This window comes from Diachasmimorpha longicaudata, chromosome 5 (genome assembly GCF_034640455.1).
Source record: "Diachasmimorpha longicaudata isolate KC_UGA_2023 chromosome 5, iyDiaLong2, whole genome shotgun sequence".
In the NCBI taxonomy this organism is placed as follows: Eukaryota; Metazoa; Arthropoda; class Insecta; order Hymenoptera; family Braconidae; genus Diachasmimorpha; species Diachasmimorpha longicaudata.
In genome coordinates this window covers 8,546,725-8,565,581 of record NC_087229.1, presented here as the reverse complement: position 1 = coordinate 8,565,581, position 18,857 = coordinate 8,546,725, and the positions used below count along the sequence as shown (strand labels likewise).

Genomic DNA, 18,857 nt, shown 5'->3' with positions numbered 1-18,857 from the left:
CCTGCAGAAATGAACAAATAGATTATTTACAAAATACAATTAATCACCAGTTGAAATTCATACAAATTTCCGTTATTTCTCTCCCATCGTCGTCATTAATCGTCTCAACAGGAAAATAAATGTAAATCGTGCTCAGTATGTGTTACTCCGTGTATGTGATGTCTTATTTACTTATCAAATCGATAATGTCATCGTCTACAGCAGTCAGTGATAAAAAAAAATGTAGTGAAAAAATTCGAAACAAAAATTAATAAAAATCGGAAACTATGGCAACAGTACGATAAATGGCAAGTACAGCTAGAGTACGATGAAGATGTACATTGAATCCTCTCTTCCATTTCACCGTCGGATTATTTAGTACGAAGGGGCGATGTATGACATGAACAAAAAGCAATTTCGAGGCTTTCTCTCTCTCTCTCGGGTTTTCATAATGCCTTAATTTTTTGGCAATACTATTTAAATTGTTGCAGTCTTAGTTGTTTCGTTCATTTAATTCCGTAAAAGTTATTTTTAATGTCGGGTTTTTAGGAGAAAACGTCTGTTGGGTTTCCGCGCGAATTTTCTCGGCTTCTTTCGGGAGTTTTTATTTTAGTACGGTAATATTGACGTTTCCGGAGAGACATGTTGTAATTTATCAGAAAACTTATCGATTACTTGGGAACGAGACAATCGATAAATTTGGCGGCGCGAAATATTTTGTAAATATTTTCTGAGGGACGCGTTCTAGAGGAAAATGACAAAAGCTTTTTGCTAGATAATTTCAGGGGCTATGTAAAAGTTATCTTGACTTCTTTTGGTAGAGGCAATGGTTTCCGAGGTATTCACGGAATATTCTTAAATGTTGACGAGCTGAATGCAATTTCCTATTTTTTCCTCTCGCACTGTTATAATTTTTTAATTTTTTTTAATACTGGAGAATTGTTAGTCCGGAGTGTTTGTCACTTAATTGAATGGAAATTATGTTAAATGTCAGACTTTTTGAGAAGAACGGCGGGGTTTCTGGGGTTTCATTGTTTTTCATCGTTTCATAATATTTGTTCGAAACAGAATATTTTTTCATAAATAATTCCGTGAATTTCTGAATTGATGATGACATGGCAACCAAATTTTCTCAAAAAAATGACCGCAACAAAAATAAAAATTTTCAAAAAACCACACACTCTTCCAGGTCAACAAATTCTAGAAAAAACAATCTATTTCTCATCTATTTCTCTATAACCCAGTTTTTTAAATAAAATCTCGTTTTTTTTTTCCAAACAAATTTATATTTTTCATTTGAAAAAACCTTCCTCATACGCCAGCTAAAAATCCCGAAATATGAATTCTCACTTTAAAAATATTTTGCGAGCCCCTGGATTCAGAAAAAGCCTTTAATGACTTCATCCTTTGGGTTTTAACTGGGTGTTAACCGCAAAAAAATCAAATTTCTCTCGACGATTTCTGAAACAACCACAACAAGCTTCAACCAACAGCTCTGAAAAGAGACGAAAATCAGTGGTTCCTGCAGCCCTCCACCAATTAAATCCCTACGGAAGTCCAGTTCCTCCTGATTCCCCCTAAAAATCCCACATCACCAGAGAAAGCTGCAGGAGCAGTCACCCATACAAGAAAACGCAAAAAAAATCCAAAAAGAACAAAAAAAACTGCTGACCAATTATCAGTCAATTTGAAGACATTTAATAAATTCACCTTAACTACCTAAACCTCGATTTACACTAATTGCGTCATACATTTAACTACGTGAGAACCGATGAGAACGATAGAAATAAAAAAATATAATATGCTAAAACACCTCTCACTCATCCTTACATGACAATGCTGTTAATTATCAACGCAATTAATCAAACAGATTACTCGTTTTATAATACAGAACATGAACAGAACAGATTCAACTTAAATCACACGAAAGTACGTCATCCAAGCTGCATAGGATCATAATTAATATCTAATCAACCCAATGCTTCATTCTCCATTCAATTAAGAAAATAACGCAGCATTTGTTTCTTTTTTATTTTTACGTAATATGACACTTTCGGGTACTTGGATTACGTTTGTCTGAGGTCATTTGCATACAAAATTATCTCGAAATAATCGGAAAAATTGCTCTTTACCTACATATTTAATTGTTTTTTTTTTCTTTGAATTGTTTAGAACGTTTAATGCGGCCTATTTAAATAATCCTAGTAGGCGCAACTTGGGATGTTTCTCATTCATTTTTCAAATTCAATTATTTCGAGGGATTATTCACAATTATCGACAGGTGAATAGTCATTAACCCCTGGAGACAATTATTTCATCATTTATGAATGTACATTATCGCTAAAGTAATAGTGTAAAAAAATTGAATTACCGTAGAAACTCGAGATTACATTTCTTTTCTTTATATATACCTATATTTTAATCGATTTTTTTAGCTTCAATCAATGCGATTTATACTAGTCTTTTGTAATTAATTCATTCAACAACGAAGATTCTTGATTTTTTAAAATTTTCTTCGTATCGCATTTTCACTGGTATACGTCGTCGGATAATTTAGGGAATTAGTTGTTAAAGTCTATTTTTTTTGCTTCGCTATAATTAAATTATTCCCGTCTTATTATGCACTTCGCCCTTGGGCAGTTTAGGACCATCATATTTTTTTCACGAACGAAATTATCAAAATTATCCAGGAGTCGTGATTAATTGTTTTCATTTAGATAATTTCATTCATTTTTGCGGCAAAATAGCATTTTTACACTTTTAAAAAGTTTGATAATCTCGATAACCGTTGAGTCTAGGAGGAAGTGTGTCACAATATTTTTTATTGGAAACCCAATTCTCGACAAAAAATCATTTTGACATTATATCACTAGAACCAGTTGGTAATGAGATAATTAAAAAATTTTAAACGTGATTTTTTAATAGCAGGAACAAGATAAATACGTTTTTTCAAACTAGAATATCTCTCAAATAAATCATACAGTTTTGACGAATCTATGCTCATTTTAAAGGAACAACATTTACCTTTAAAATGTGATGAGATTTACCAAATTCAAACTTGAGCTATTCTAGATCAAAAACGATTTATTTCATCTCAATTTCGCATAAAAAAAATTTCACTATTTTGCTTTTCATAATCTTGATTTCCCAATAATTTCCGCATTTTCTTACACTTCATGGCAGTGTATTTGTCACTCACATCCTGTTCAATTATCTTCGCTACTTTATACAAGAGAATTGAATTTTTACATAATAGATTATCAGATTCGACTCGCCACCTTAATTTCAGTTATTCAAAAGGAGAAAATAATAAAAAATAATTCCCTCATTAAAATGATTGAGGGAGAGTCTACTAGTCGTCGCGATGATGATAAACTAATGAAATTAATTAACAAATGGAACTATCGATTTAATAAAAAAAAATGATTAGTCTGCAACGAGTGATAATTAATTCAATTCGTTATTTTTTTTTTTATCTCCTTCAGGTTAAAAGCATTGATCGGTTAAATAAAATTGTTGTATTAGTGATGGGTCTACTTGCAATATTTATCTCGGGGACTCCGTAATGGGGGTATTTTTGATTGTTCAATTTGTTTCGAGATTAATAGATTTTTCATCAACTTGTTAAGTTAATTCCTAGTTCACCATGAGCGTATGAGACTCCATGGGGGCTGCACTGTCGTACAGTGTGTCTGTGTCTTGGGTTGGCTCACCCTGGAGTTGACACTGATTGGATAACGTTCCAGCACCGCAATCGCAGAAAAATCTGGAAAAGAGAAAATTATTGTTTAAATACAATTTTATAAAATGATCATTAATTCAAAAAAATAATTTCAGATGTCGAAAATTATGAAGACTTTTTTTAAAAACCCTTCAAAAGATAACAATCAATTTTCGTATCATACATCAAGCCGCTCTGGAGATATTTATAAAATAATTTCTGTTTTTTTTTCTCATAGCCCCAACAGTTAAAACAAGGATCGATTAAAACTGTATTTACCTATCGTGTCTAATAAACTCAACATCGTGCCCAGCGTGACATGTCCGTATGCAGTTAACACATATCGCATTTCTATCAGTTGTGTTGCAAGTCTGACAGCGATAAAAATCGTGCATTGGAAAGGACGTGTATGATGATATTTTGTAGAGACACTGGCCATTCTCCACAGCCTTCTCTACGGCATCTTGATTTTGGAAAATTTTGTTATCTAAAACATCACCAACAAGAGAAATTAACAATGGTAATGGAAAAATAACAGTTCTCTCAAAATCTTCAGATCCACTATTTAATTATTCTACTTAATTGTTAAATAAAATTCAACCCTATATTTCCCAAATTTCCTCCCAACAAAGAATGACAAATAATTCATTCATTTTCCAAACAAAATACATCACTCACCTCTCGACGTTGGTTTGACCCCAGTAGCCAAACACAATCCCCCAAATCGATTATTAAAAATCTGATTGAACTCCAACGTAGCAGTGGCATTATTTGTTATCTCAACTCCAGCAGCCAATCCATCAAAGATCCTGTTTCTCCTTAATACAGGATAGCTCTGCGTAGATATGAGTACCCCAGCCTGTGCATTTCTGAATATATCATTCTCCTCGAGCACCCCCTTGCCCCCATTGAATATACAAATTCCCCCATCTCGTCCATCAAAAATTTTATTTCTCTTGAGTGTTGGATTACTATCAGTTTTAATCCACACACCGGCCATTGCATTATCAAATATTTCGTTTTGCTCCAACAGTCCTAACCCACTATTGTAAACGAGTACACCCCCATTTTGCCCACCCCATATCTTATTACCCCTGATAACAGGATTACTGCCTGTTCTTATCTGTACACCAGAGTACAGATGATTGAATATGTCATTGTCTTCGAGTTTTCCATGACCATTGTCATAAAAATAAACTCCAACTTGTTTTCCACTGTGAATTCTATTTCTCCTAAGGATTGGAGTCGATCCAGTGGTGATCCATACCTGTGATAACAAGGAATTAACGTTATATATTTTATAGATTTTTTTCCTGAACATTTTGGGATCAGAAAAGTGATTATGACATTCAGTTTTTGAAGGGATTGTTTGAAAAAAATTATTCTTATTCCCTTCATCCCATCGATTCCCAATTAACATTAACAGTTAATCATATAAAAAAGAACATACCCCAGCTAACGTATTAGCATAAACCTCGTTCTCCTCAATGAGTCCCTGGCCTTTCTCATGGACATAGATACCCCCATGCTGTCCATGATGAATCTTATTATGTCTGACAATAGGATCAGAATTCGTCCTGATCTGAATACCAGCTAGAGCATTTCCATAGATATTATTATGCTCAATGAGTCCCCTCCCCTCGCCAAATATATAAACCCCGCCTTGATGTCCATTATAAATCTCATTTCTCCTGATTGTTGGATTAGAATTTGAAGTTATCCAAACACCAGCAAAATTATTCGAGTGTATCTTGTTGTCGATGAACTGTCCAAGGCCATTCTCATGTACATAAATTCCCCCAGTCTGTCCATGATGTATTTCGCACTGAACGACAGTGGGATTAGCACCAGCTTTAACCTCAAATCCAGCGATTCTATTGTTGTGAATATCATTTCCCTCGAAATATCCAAGACCATTGTCAAACGTAAAAATTCCCACATCTCTCCCATGGTGAATATGATTACGTCTCATTATCGGATTAGCATAGTTCTTCACCCATATTCCCGCCAGGGCATTTCTGGAGATTTCGTTATCCTCGTAGGTACCCTGGGCATAGTCTGTCACGTAGAGACCAACATTTTCACAGTCCGAGATGTCGCAATTCTTGACAATAGGGTTTGCCCCACCACCTGAGACGCATACAGCTGCTCCAACCACTGACGAACTTCGAATTATGCAGTGATCGATCGTCGGCGAACAATTTTCACCTATCTCGAGACAGTAGTGCTTGTGGTGAGGCACTGTGCTGGTCACTTCCGGGGTGAATTTCAAGGTTAGGTGACCTGAGAAGATTTTTAATTTTTTGGTATTCTGTGGTAATTGAAATGAATTTGAAGGTTCATACTACTATTAGACTATCTAAATTTCGAGGTTATGGTTCGTCGATGTTTTATCACAGCCAAATCTTTTAACACAAAACTATCACTCATGATGATCATTATCGTATCATCATATTAACTAATCACCTGATAACTTCCATCTTTTCCTCTCAGATCTTTTTTGACTCAGTACCTCGTGAAGAATTTTTCACAATTAGCTGGAGTTAACTCAGGTAGGGAGATTTTGTAATTTTTATGTCAAACAACTTGATTATGGAGCTTACTGGTGAAGATGTTATCGACATATTTGCCGAGCCATCCAATCACTGACTTATTTTACAACTTCGTCAGAGGTACAATTCAGGCAGAAAAGCTCTAACAAACGTCATGGCGAGTTCAATCATACGTAGCATAATCAAGTAAAATTCTATTGAATTAGTTCTGCCCCTAATTGGCACCAATTGCCTCAAAAGTGCATAAAACTACATTAACTGAATCTCAAAATTAATATTCGTTTACTACACATTCAATCTGTGTCCCTCTTCACCAAATTTTTCTCTCAAATTGATCAATTACAGCTGTAATTTGCCAATAATCATGACAGTATTGGCATCAAATGGTGCTCATTGTCCTGTCAATTTATCTATCGGAGTTTTCTGACAAAATGAGACCGGATTATTGATAATTATACAAACCTGCATACGCTCGTTTCGCTCCCTCCACAAACATCATAGTGGATTCAGTCTCACGTTCGAGTATAACCGATTCGGCTACATTACCCGGGGCAGCACCGATGAGAGCAACATCAGCGTCGATTATGAGAAATTCGCCGCTGTATGTGTCCTTGTGGAGGAAAACAATGGGTTGAGGAGAGTCTGGGGCATCTGGTGGGGAGGTTTGTGGATTTGTACAGGTGGAGGAATTCTGGGATGTTGAAGAGGCAGTACTAGGACTCGTCGAGCTCGTCGACGATGGAGTCGCGGGGCTGAGGGGTGTCGAGGGAGTTGAAGAATTTCTGTGCTCTTCCACATAATCCAGGGCTAACTGAATTGTATCGAAATACGAGAGATTGCGGCCCTTGAATTTCAGGTCCTGAAAACCTCGACGGACGTGGACACCGCGATACAGCTGTCGAAAGGACTCTTTCCAGGGATTTGGATAATCCGAATCTTCTGGGGAGACGAACTCGAATTTACACGGAGCTGGGTTGAATAGGGGTAAGTCATACTGGTAGACTTGCTGGTACAACGACTTCCAGAGCTCTGTATCATTGGCTATTGCCTGGAAGCGCTTGCAGACCTGCGACATTCTGCACAAATCGATCTCCAGGAAGTAGTTGAATATTGTGAGGAGTACCTCGTCGGGGAGCTCGTACAGGAGGTAGTGCGCTGCTGTATTTGTGTTTGTGCCTGAGGAGAAATTGATTTTGTTGATAGTCTGGAATTTTTGATTCTCTTCGTGAAATGCTTAGGTATTGAATTATTTAAACTCACTGCCTTATGGATAAATACAATTCTTTCTATTGGGGGAGGGTGTGGCAAGACGAATACGTGGGGTAAAATGGAGTAACGTAAAAAATGCACAGTTCAATTCCAAAAGTAAAATGTGATAGTGAAATGGCCATTCTGTGGCATATTGCTAACTTATCAGCAGAAAAATTGTACAATACCTAGAACATTACAATTAACCTAGTTATTATTATTATTACATCAATCCAATCTTCTCCCAAATAATCAATTGGCCATATTTACCATCGGTCGACATCGAACATGTTCGCCTGGGTCGTTTTCTCGCTGGGAGAGTGAATGAACCGAGTGCTGCTGCAATGCTACTGCCACCCTGGGGTGGTAACGCTGAGCTTGTCCCAGGCGCTGGGTCTGGATGTGGTGGACTCTTGCGTCTCAGGTCGTACGGAGATGAGTGAGAGTGACTTGGCGATGGGGATGGCGCTGCAACACCTGAGACACTCGGTGATGTACCACGTGCACCACCTGCCCCACCACCACCTGGTGGAATTTGATTTGATGCCGGACACAGGAGGTCGCATGGCTCTGCTGTAAATTTGATAAATTATTTCGTTAATTTATTTATTATTTAGTAAGCCTTTTTGTTGGAATAGTCGTCATCTGGAAGAAGAACCGCTTCACATTTCGATCTCGTTAGTTCTCATGAAAAAAAATTCAAATAGTGAATGTTAATTCATTGTCTGGGGCTTAATGACTGCTGAAATTCACTCGAAGTTTCCCAAACGGTGAATTTCTCCTTCATTCACGAAATTATAGACTTTAATCTCTAAATTATCTCGATAAAGCCTCCAGAACGAGTTTATTTACTTCTTCCAAGGCTGTATCCCACATTTTCTCGTAAGAAATATTCGTTCCTTGTGAATTTTTCGTTCTAGTGATCCATAACACCAGGCTAATCAAGAGAACGAGCTAAACATGAACTTAAATAACTGATGACTAGGTTTACGAGAAAATGTCAAGAGTATTTTCTGTTCCAACTTTCGCCATTTACAAGAAAAATTCCTCGACATTTTCGTGAGTCAATCTTCATAGAAATGAAGGAGAATTGAATTTTAAGTGAGTTAAAATTGTTCGAGGCATTAATGCATGCTTAACGGCCTAACTATTCCCAAATTATACCCAAAATTCCCCAAATGGCAAAATTTATGGTGAATTTACTCCTGTGACCAATAATTCTAAACTTGCCAGATTCAAATCATGAAATTCGATACCTGAATCCCGCAATAATCTCCATAATGAACGCCTCCGTAATAAGGTCCGAAAATATTTTTTCTCTCAAAAAAAAAACTCCTCAACGAAAACTGTCTGCTGACGACATCAAAATTCGACATTAACGGACAGAAGAGACCAATAAGGTCTTCCAGAGAAGCTCCCTCATGCCATATGCCTAAATTGTTAATAAATTATGATTAAGAATGACTCATGGGGATAAGGTTTCCGGAAAAAATGCAAATTCTCACCCTAACAGCCCTCTTCAGCATTCACTTTCTCTTAAGCCTACTCACTCCCAAAATAAACCCAAAAAAGCCGAGAACGTTGATTTTGAGTCAGCACATTCCATAGTTAAATTCCCAAATTATGTCATTAGTGAAGGTCCACATTTTTCATCTGAAATTTTCCTAATTTTCAGGAAAGTTTTCTCGATGTTCCTCACGTCACTCGTTCTTGATAAGATCAAAACTCCGGAACGTCAAATTCAGACGAAATTAGGACTAAGAAATTAAAATATGAGGGGAACAATTTAATTAATTGATTAAAAAAAATTCGAAATACACCCATTTAAAATTTTTTTCGAGGATTGAATTCTCCTTAAGACATACCTCTTAATGTTCGTCTAAATTAATCTCTTGTATATTTGAAATTTAAATATCTCAAAATGTTAAGTATGTCAAATTAGGCCTTTATTCTCTAAATCTTTGCTGCTCATTTTTTACTGAAAATATCCTGCTCCAAGAGGTTTTTTACTCCTCAAATTTACCAGTTTCATGATTAGTTAAGAACGTCAGGACGTTAAATTCAGTCAGGAGTGGAAGAAACCACTTGAAATTATGTGAAAAATGTCTTTGACATTTAAGAAAATGTATTTTTGGATGCCAAACCGCATTATCTATATTCATTAGAAATGCTGACCATCAACCAAAAATGACAGTGGACCAAACGGGTCAAAATTCAATAGAAAATTCGCTTGTCTCCTTTGAAGGAATGTTATGAAAAGGTTTTTTCTCATTTCAAATCATCCTCATTATTTTTCTTCCAATTCTGACGCAGTAATTACTCTGCCGAAGATCAAAACTTTCCAATAACAAATCATTCAGAATTAAGTAGCCGAATTCTGTCTCAGTACTTCACCGCCTTCAACCCTGGAATTCCTTCGATGCTGACAACCTTTCGACTAAAATCTTAGTCATCATTTTTCGCAACAGAATTGAATTCCCTGAAAAATCCTGGTGTCTGGACGTTCCCCTCCCCCACGAACCCAACACCCAACACTTCAAAATCGTCGGCCCTGTTCCAGGGTCTCTCCTCTCACTTCCAAGGCCTGGAGAAACCTTCCCCGAAGAGTCTCTCAACCCTTCACCTGAACCAAACCCAAACCCTGACAAAAGCATCGACGAGCATCATAACCGACCGAGCACAGTTCGTCGCCATGATCGCCATCACGGGCGTTTTTAGGCCATCCACCGAGACATTCCAATCAATTAATGCCCCCGATAGCTCTCCCCCTCCCCTGAAAAACCCTAAAACCCCTGGCCCTCAAAATCCCTCCGAACTCCCTCCTCGTCGCAATAACCCTTCGAAGAACAAAGAACATGAAAACGGAGAATAAAGGACAATTCTCCCTCGTTTGGAGTATCAAAAAAATTTTTTTCCCCAATCCTTGTGGCCCTCGTGACTCTGTTGAGCCCTTCCCCACGTCTAAACTCCCCGATAACTCACCAGAAGACGTCCTCGAGGGCAATGGGATCCTGTTGGTGATTTTTCTTCTGGACCTCCTGACGTAGCTCCTCGACGAGCTGAAGGGAGCACTCGGCATTTTTCAATCGTTTTTTTTTTTAAACAAAAAAAATGTCTCACAAACACTCTTCACAAAGCACCACCCACTCGGCCTTCTCCTCCCCCTCGAAGTTGCCCTCGGGGGATGAGAATAAAATTGTTCACCCACGAAATGAAAAATAATCTTTAAAGAATGGTAAAAACCAAAAAACTCGAGACACTAGTTTTTTAATATCTTAAAAATCTAAAAGATTAAACAATGGCGAACACTTGCACCCAACACTGGCGGCCATCTTCTCGTTGACAGTACTCGGTGGCACTCGGGGAATTCTGTCGGACTCCTCCGTGAGTAAGAATTATTTTTTTTTTCCAACTTTGAAAAATAATTCGAGAAAAATCTTTGCGAGCTGTTTGATGCTTCAGGATAGTTTAGGGGATGACGAGGGTTTTTTGCGGGGGTTTTATGCACGATTGTGAGGGCTAGATAGAGCTACAGTCTGTCGGAAACATCACTCGAGCCTGCGCCCCTCCCCCTGATCACTTTATCCACCACCACAGGTTATTTCCCTTTAGGAAACGCAGGCGCCTGTGGGTTTTCTTTCGAGTTTTTCAGGCTCTCGAGGGGTTATTTTCGAGTTAACAGGGACCGGGAGGGGATTTTACATGGGTGGGGGGTTGGTTCTGGGGATCACGATGTCGCGGGGGTTTCGCCACTCGCGGTGAGGGAATGAGTCTTCGGATAGTTTTTTTTCTAGTCCATTGATGCGTTTGCCTTTTGTCGAAAACCATCCAAGTGAACGAGGACTTCACGACTGAACTCGAGAGATGCGTTGGGGTCAGTTTAACCCCCACTGTCGACCCCAATCAGGGGTGCCAACGTCAGAGCAAGATGGAAATTTAAATTTCCGTTGAACATCAGTCGTGAATTACGTTTCGGTAATTAAAGCTATCTTTATAGATTTGGGATTTTTTTCGTTCTCAAGTCATAAATAGACAACAGTTTGAGGTTATGGGGAACTTGCAAACTCGTAGTTGACTTGTATGTATGTTTTTATTTAATTTCATTCGTCATTCGGTTCGTAGTTGTGGTAATACTGGAATTTAATGAATGGGCATTCCTTCGACTTGATAAAATTTTGAGTACAGTTTGGTCGGAGTTGGTCAGTCATGTCGGATTGTCTACTTACAACAAAGGCCGACGTATTTATCAGTCAATAATTGAGACTAGATATTCGTGTTAATTGCCAACAGGGATAAACGAAATTGGTCAACATTTCATCGATAAGAGGTCCGATGAAATAATGCTATCAGAAAACGATGAAAATCGTCTTAATTCTCGGCATTGAACTAGTTATACACTTCAAAGAATGTCAAGAAATTTTGAAGAAGAATGTAAACCATATTTATTCAGGTGTTATCTCATGACATTGTGATAATTCCGTGAGCATTATTCTATTAATAAATCATCTTAATAAACACTTCGATACATTAAGTATCTCCAACTGTCATGCGCCTGAGGCGACATAACCTCAAACCGATTCAATCCAAAATTTTATCAGAAATAATGCCAATTAGATTTGCTTTTTTTTCTGCAATAGACTATTGATTCTACTCAATTTCTTTGTGTTGAGAAAATAAAATTATTTCTGGTTCCCATGGCCTAACGCCGCAAGTCCTCAAAACATTTTCCGTGTTAATAAAATCATTGAATTTTTTATTTCGGTAAAAAGAAATATCATGGGAGTATTTCGAACTTTACTTTATAAGTAAAAAATTAATAGAGAAGTCCCTCATGATAATTTCTTACCAATTGTTTCCTTAGAACTAAAAGAAATTGGAATGAAAGAGCCCAATTTAATTCAACTCGCTTTATTTTCTCTTGGTATTAAAAAAGAACAAATTACATTATGTGAAGACGTGTTGTGGAGACACATACGGTTCTATGACATTGTACAGACCTTTTAAATGTAGTTGATGCTACCTCAGTTGGAAGATGAAAGACTTAACTAAACAGAGACTCGTATTCAACATTTTTAATTTTCTTCTCGCATCCTAATTTTCTTATTCATAAAATCGTATGAACAAAGTTATGAACATCGTTGATACACTTTATTCACCTCAGACCTCAAAGTTCTACCTGACCTTACAACTCGCCTCTATAAATAATAATTATTCACTAAACTAGTTCTAGTTTCTCCTAAAACATCTTCAATATGGGTAAAAAAAATTAATCAATAAGAGAAAAATCAATGAACAAAGTAAAATACAGTCATGAAAATACCACAGCTGTGCTCAAGTATAAGGAATTTCTCCCCACAAGAAAGCTCTTACCAACTAAAACTCCCAATCTAGTCACTCTTATGAAGATTACTGTGTGCAGAAAGCTCATAAGAGCTGTGAAAGATCTGCATGCAAATGGGGCACAGAAACATGTGCTCAGCCTCCTGATGCTCCCTGAGTCTCATCTCACTGTCGAATAAATTGAGAGTAGGGCAGATAGGGCATACCAATCGACTGGGAACATTGGTAATATTTCCATGCACAGCCTGTACGTGTGCCGCAAGGCCCTCATAACTGGAGAATTGACAATTCGTACAATAATTGCACTTGTACAGCTGTCCACTCTGTATAATCCCCGTTGTCAAAGGCATCATCTCACCCTGATACTGATACTGTTCATACATAGAGTTAACAGCTGTTCCCAACTGTTGACTGTAAGAAATATTACAGTTCTGAATGGTAGAGCTCAGCATTTGCTGTGAATGTGTTGAAAAATGCTTCTGGAATTCTCCTGGTGAATCAGTCTCAAAGGCCGAGCACACAAGGCACTTGTACTTGTTCTGACCCTGTAGTTGTCTCTGACCCTGCATATGATATGAGAATTTCTCATTAATCAAACTGTACACAACAGCCTGTACGTCGAGTGGTAAATTTTGATGTTGTGCTAAATGTGTGAGAAAATCATAAATTGTTTTATAAAAGTTTTGTGGACAAAGTGGACATACGTATGTGTTTTGTGTCATTCCTCCTTGATTTACTGAGCCTTGTTGTCTCCCATCAACATTGAGGGTTCCATACAATGGTGGATTCATTGGTCTATTGTAATGAGCGGTAGCAATGCCGGAATTTGAGGTTGGAATTGGTGTGACTCTATTCATTGGCTTGGCTGGGCCCCTGGATCGACAGTCCTGTCTTGTGGACAATGGTGTTGCTCTTCTGGCTTCGTTTCCCTGGACTCTCTGGGGTATATTTGGAAGAAATCTCCTTCCTGGTACGTGGGGAGAGCTCATCCCTGCTCCACCATCATCACCACCAGAATTAATTCCATTGGCTATGCTCTGGTGCTTCGTAGAACTCTTTCCCTGTTTCAAGTTGGCCATCAGATGTTCGGTCAATGTGTTACCTGTCTTACCACTAGCTCGATAGTCCTGACGATTTTTATTCTCGTCCTGAAGTTCAGAGAGATTCTTAACACGTAAAAATCCTAGGGGTTTCTTAGCTATTGTCACTGATTCACCACTCTCCGAGGATTCTTCACGATTCTGAGTTTTTTCTGATTTATCAGCTGTCCCCGTGTCACCTGATGATTTCTCAGGCTCCTCAGGAGCTGATGCCTCGGAGAGAATCTCAATGTCACTGTCTGTAGTTGTGAGAGCTAACTTCAGAAGAGACGGCTGTTTATCCTTCAGAAGAGACGGCTGTTTATTCTTCAGAAGAGACGGCTGTTTATCCTTCAGAAGAGACGGCTGAGAATTTGATAATTTCTTAGAGCATTTCTTCACCTCGACGATCTCAACGTCATCAGTATTATCCGTAGTGCCATTTTCAGGCGTATCTTCAACGTCACCATTGCTCATTCCATCTGTAGCTTTTGGAACTTCAGTATCCTCTGAAGCTTTCTCACCCTCACCACTGCTAGGACAATCGGGTGTTTGATTTTGAACAAGAGAACAGATCTCCCCACTGGAAATACTCTCTTCCTCCACTGGGGAATTCCTCTCAATGACAGAAGCCCCTGTTGCCGTTGTATCCCTCACAGTGAGTGCAATGGTCGATGAATTTAGCCCTCTGCTCATCTCCATGGTCTTGACCGAGGGCATATGAGTGACGAGAGCGGGCGAGGGGATCGATTCAGATTCATCAGCCTGAGGAAGAACAACCTGAACCGTTGGATCCTCCGGAGCTTTGCCTTTCGATGGTGACGTTTGCTCATTCTGAACGACATTTGGAATGGCAATGTTAAGAACGACAGACCCATTCACCGCCTGACTGACCCCATCATCATTATTATTCTGGGGTTGAACACCGACAACAAGCCCTGATGATTGATCACTGTCAGTGGATGAGAGTATCACAGCTGATTGTGGAGTCTTAGGAGCAATCGGTGAGAGTTTACGTGCACCATTCAGGCTCTTCGATGAGGACGGTGGCTGGATCTGATCGGCTCCTCGAGACGCCACTATCCTTCCAACAGCGTGGTAATCGACATTGTGCGTTGCCAAATCCTGGTCATTCTTAAAACCAAGACAGCACAATTTGCAAAGCGCACTTGTACGAAAGGATACTCTACACGTAGAATTCTGGTTTCTACAGCCAGCTACTATATGCCTTATGTACCCACTGATTGTATGGTATGTGTTGTTGCAGGTTGCACAGGAGTAATTCACCAGCTCATGATTGAGCCAGTGCTTATTGAGAGCTTCCAGAGATTCATATGCCTTTCGACAAATTGTGCAGGCATAGGACCTGTCCACCGTTTTGTTGAACTTCTCTAGTGCTATGGTTGCATCGAAGTGGCTGAAGGCGTGCTTCTCAACGAGAGACTGTCTCGTTCGAAACACACCTCCACAGATATCACATATCCAAGTTTTCACGTAAAAGTGTAAAATGCCCTTGAAATCAGGAGGCTTCGGGGCCAGTCGTTGGATAGTTCTAATCTGCACCCACCTTTGAGCTTGGGGACGCTGAACTAAAGCTGATTGAGGCTGAGGAGTGAGAGCTGCGGGCTTAGGTGCGATAGGTAGAGGTGCTGTGCGGGGGTTTGCAGTTGATGGAGGGACTGGTCGAGGTGGAGGATGTTTGTTGATGGCTGATCGAGAGGGAGAGGATCGTGCGACGGTTCGTCGTTGTGGAGACCCTCGAGTTGATGAAGTCATTTGGGATTTTGTTATCACGTTGAATTTTATCTTCTCGATAGGCTTCTTTGGGGGTTCTGGGGCTGGTGGAGGTGGGGTATTTTTCGGTTTCTCTTTGGGCGGTTCCTTGGCCAAACTGGATTGCTTCAATTCCATACCCTTACACTCCCTCATGTGATTCAACAGATCACCGTCTGATGAAAACTGCTGCTTACACGATCTACAGACATACTCAGCGACAAAGAAATACTGCTCATCAGGCTGTTTACCGATAGGATTTTTCCCTCTGCTTGAGACACATAATTTTGGAAATGAGTATCTACTCGCCACGAACATCGGATCCTTCTCGTGATTGAACCAGTGGGTGCAAAAAACCGTTCCCACACCAAAGAACACCACTCTGCAAATATTGCAGACAAAGGTTACGGTACCATGACGATTTATACTGACGTGTTTTTCCAAGTGCTTTCTCATATCAGAGAGATTGCTCAGAATCACTCTGCAGGTGCTGCAAAACAGGGTGGGGGATCTTCCCTTCCTTCTGTCCTTGTTACAGAGGGCATTCGACCTGTAGTGCGTCTCAAAGCACTCGCTCCTTCTGAATAAAACCCTGCAGATATCACAGAAGAGGACCATTTCAATCTGCACAGTCAGATCTGTGGGTTTTAAATCGTCCACGTGACAAGGACATATGACAACTGGTACTGCAGTCTTGTTGATTTTTCCTTTCGAGGACTTCTCATTCATGATGGCAATTCCTGGTTGATTTGACTCAACACTCTCTGATTTGCCTTCCGGATCGGCGTCCACAGAGGTCACAATCTCCGCATTATGTTCGGTTTCCTTCCCTCGTGATTGTCGTTTAGCAGCTTTGAAGGCCTCCTCGTGCTCCCTCTGCGTGTGGCTCCATAAGTGCCTCTGAAGGAGCTCAGGATCTTTAAAGGTCTGAGAACACAAGGTGCACTCAAGGCTCGTGGACTTTGGCGCCAGCTTGGCGTGCTTCTTTATTTTCATCCCTCGGTTCTTGGATTTCACTTTCTTTGGTAATGCTGGAGCACATGTGTGGCTCAGCACCCCACCCACTGTGTCAAAAGTTTCCTTGCACCCCTCACAAGACAAGGGATTTGTCAGTAGTGTCTCTGGTAGGTTAGAGTCCTCGTCGTCCACTGATGCTGCTTTCGAGCCCATTGAGGGAGTACTGGGAATTTCTACATTGTGAGAATTCCCACGAGTTTCTCTCCCATTTTCCTCTACCACATCGTCGCACGTCGTCTGTGGACTATGCTCTAAGGAAGAGCTACCGCTGCTCGAGATTCTCCTCCTATTTCTCACTCTCCTGGCGATGACGGTATTGATGAATGAATCATCATCGTCATCGTCCTCCTTCTCGTCATCCTCATCGGCGTAGCCGTACTCAATGGTACTGTTCGAGTCTAATTCCTCAGTATCAGATGACATAACGAGACAGTAAGAGTCCTCAGACTCATCCAGGGTCTTAAATCCCCTGATGATATCCAGGTGCTTGGGAGTGAGGTGTTTACGATCTGGAAAATAGTTATTGTTGTCCAGTGCTATGATTATATCCTCCAGTTTGGTCACAACAACTGTTGGCTCCTGCATGAGGCAGAGATCCATTAGCTCCTCGTCATTGTCAGACTCATTGTCATCGTCAGACGGTGCTCCATCACTGTTGCAATTATCGAACTGTGGAGTAGAAGTGATGAGTCTGTCAGCTTTATCATCATCCTTGTCATCGAACTCCTGAGATTTCACACCAGGAGCTCTGGAATAGCTGTCCTCACAGCTGTCCATTATCAGGCTAGCTGCATCGTGATAACTATCAGCATCGACTTCACTCTCATCGTCACACAAAACCCCTCGCGATGGGGCTTGGGCCCTCAGTCTCGAGACATTTATTGTCAGCTCCTTGGATGAAAAGGCTGAATCGGCGGAATTTATTGTCACTTTCGAGGTAGTTGGCTCCGCCCCACTAGAGTCTGATGACATACGTCGTTTTCTCTTGTACTTCCAGAGACAAAAGGCGGTGTCATTCTCCTGGTCAAGATCCAATTCCTTTGTCTCATCAATCCTGCTGGAGGGAATGACATTTGATATGTTGTCCTCTGGTGGCTGTACACCAGAATCCTTCAATCTTGCTCCATTTTGCTGAACATTAAATGGCGGTGCCGATAACTTTCGACTCCGAGACTTTGTGGGCTTTCTGAGGGAGCCATTTTGCCAACGATTTCTTCTCTTTTTAGTCGTTTTTCTTTGGTTTTTCCATTTTTTTATCTCGGAATTCTGAAGGGGGGTCAATACCACTGACACTTGACGACATCTTTCCAAGTCCTTTTGATCCATTTTGGAAAATCAACTTGTCATTGTTGATATTTCGTATTGTATGAGGTGGTAACACTAAAAATAAGGGCAATAAAAATTGTTATGAAGTTGTAACACATATTGTTCCTCAACTAATGTCTTTTAAGTGTTCAAACTTCAGATTAACGTAGGACAAATTCATTGGATATTCTAAGGAGATCAAAGAACAATTTTATAAATTACTTTCATAGTATTCAAAACCCCAGGGATTTTCTATCCTTTAGAAAATAGGCTTTCACCGACTATTGCATTAAGAAAATAAATAAAAGTCAAAATTGTTTAATCATCAAGAAAAAATTGTTATTATTAGCCCACCTTGACGTTCGCGTCTATAGATAACAAGCCGAAATTGTTCTTTTCATGGTTCATTTGATTTGACACCCCTTTGCCACGGTAACGACGACAAATCGTAGATTTAAAGTGCCTAAGGCCCATAAATTTTCATCCACAATGTCATATGTCTTACCTCTAATCATTAATTGACGTAGAGACAACAATCGGCGAGGAATAATCGATTTTGTTGCACAACTGCTGGAGATTCTGTTATAAAATATAGATGTGACAATTCATTATTTCCATTTGTCCCACCCTCTGCCGCTCTTTAATCCCTTCTTTCAATTATTTTAAAAATTAATACTGAAGTTAATAACTTTATTCACCTTGAGTCGTCTTTGTTGTGGATAGTATTCACTTACGAAGGACTCCAAATGGACTAGTCGCGATACCTAACCTTAAAAAATATATCCTCGCTGGATAACTAGGATTGTCTGTTCTAATTTATCGACGTGTCGCGAGTTATCGAAC

At 39.6% G+C, this 18,857-nt stretch overlaps 2 protein-coding genes across 4 annotated transcripts; both read right to left on the bottom strand.

Annotated features, from left to right (window-relative positions):
- Nucleotides 1-1,654: 1,654 nt before the first annotated feature.
- LOC135163050 (F-box only protein 11) lies at nucleotides 1,655-11,368 on the bottom strand. 2 transcript variants are annotated; one of them, XM_064122183.1, is made up of 7 exons: nucleotides 10,483-11,368; nucleotides 7,771-8,073; nucleotides 6,715-7,428; nucleotides 5,151-5,983; nucleotides 4,379-4,967; nucleotides 3,980-4,187; nucleotides 1,655-3,745 (listed from the first exon to the last, which is right to left on the bottom strand). In XM_064122183.1, the coding sequence occupies exons 1-7, from the start codon at nucleotides 10,577-10,579 to the stop codon at nucleotides 3,616-3,618; spliced, it is 2,874 nt and encodes a 957-aa protein (XP_063978253.1). In that variant the 5' UTR covers nucleotides 10,580-11,368; the 3' UTR covers nucleotides 1,655-3,615. The 2 variants fall into 2 exon arrangements, with proteins under 2 accessions (XP_063978253.1, XP_063978254.1); XM_064122184.1 differs by lacking the exons at nucleotides 7,771-8,073; nucleotides 10,483-11,368 and adding an exon at nucleotides 7,513-7,664.
- A 1,024-nt stretch (nucleotides 11,369-12,392) lies between these two features.
- Nucleotides 12,393-18,832, bottom strand: LOC135163046 (uncharacterized). Of its 2 annotated transcripts, none has more exons than XM_064122174.1 (3): nucleotides 18,713-18,832; nucleotides 18,520-18,593; nucleotides 12,393-18,089 (listed from the first exon to the last, which is right to left on the bottom strand). In XM_064122174.1, the coding sequence occupies exon 3, from the start codon at nucleotides 18,033-18,035 to the stop codon at nucleotides 12,888-12,890; it is 5,148 nt and encodes a 1,715-aa protein (XP_063978244.1). In that variant the 5' UTR covers nucleotides 18,036-18,089; nucleotides 18,520-18,593; nucleotides 18,713-18,832; the 3' UTR covers nucleotides 12,393-12,887. The 2 variants fall into 2 exon arrangements, with proteins under 2 accessions (XP_063978244.1, XP_063978245.1); XM_064122175.1 differs by having other exon boundaries at nucleotides 12,393-13,403; nucleotides 13,545-18,089; nucleotides 18,520-18,716.
- Nucleotides 18,833-18,857: the final 25 nt, after the last annotated feature.

Bases quoted from the DNA above. Each gene is read 5' to 3' on its own strand.
- LOC135163050 (XM_064122183.1), bottom strand. From the start codon at position 10,579: ATGCCGAGTGCTCCCTTCAGCTCGTCGAGGAGCTACGTCAGGAGGTCC. The intron at 7,429-7,770 runs GTAAATATGGCC...ATTTCTCCTCAG, and splicing joins ATGTTCGATGTCGACCGATG to GCACAAACACAAATACAGCA. The intron at 4,968-5,150 runs GTATGTTCTTTT...TTGTTATCACAG, and splicing joins ATGCTAATACGTTAGCTGGG to GTATGGATCACCACTGGATC.
- LOC135163046 (XM_064122174.1), bottom strand. From the start codon at position 18,035: ATGGATCAAAAGGACTTGGAAAGATGTCGTCAAGTGTCAGTGGTATTG.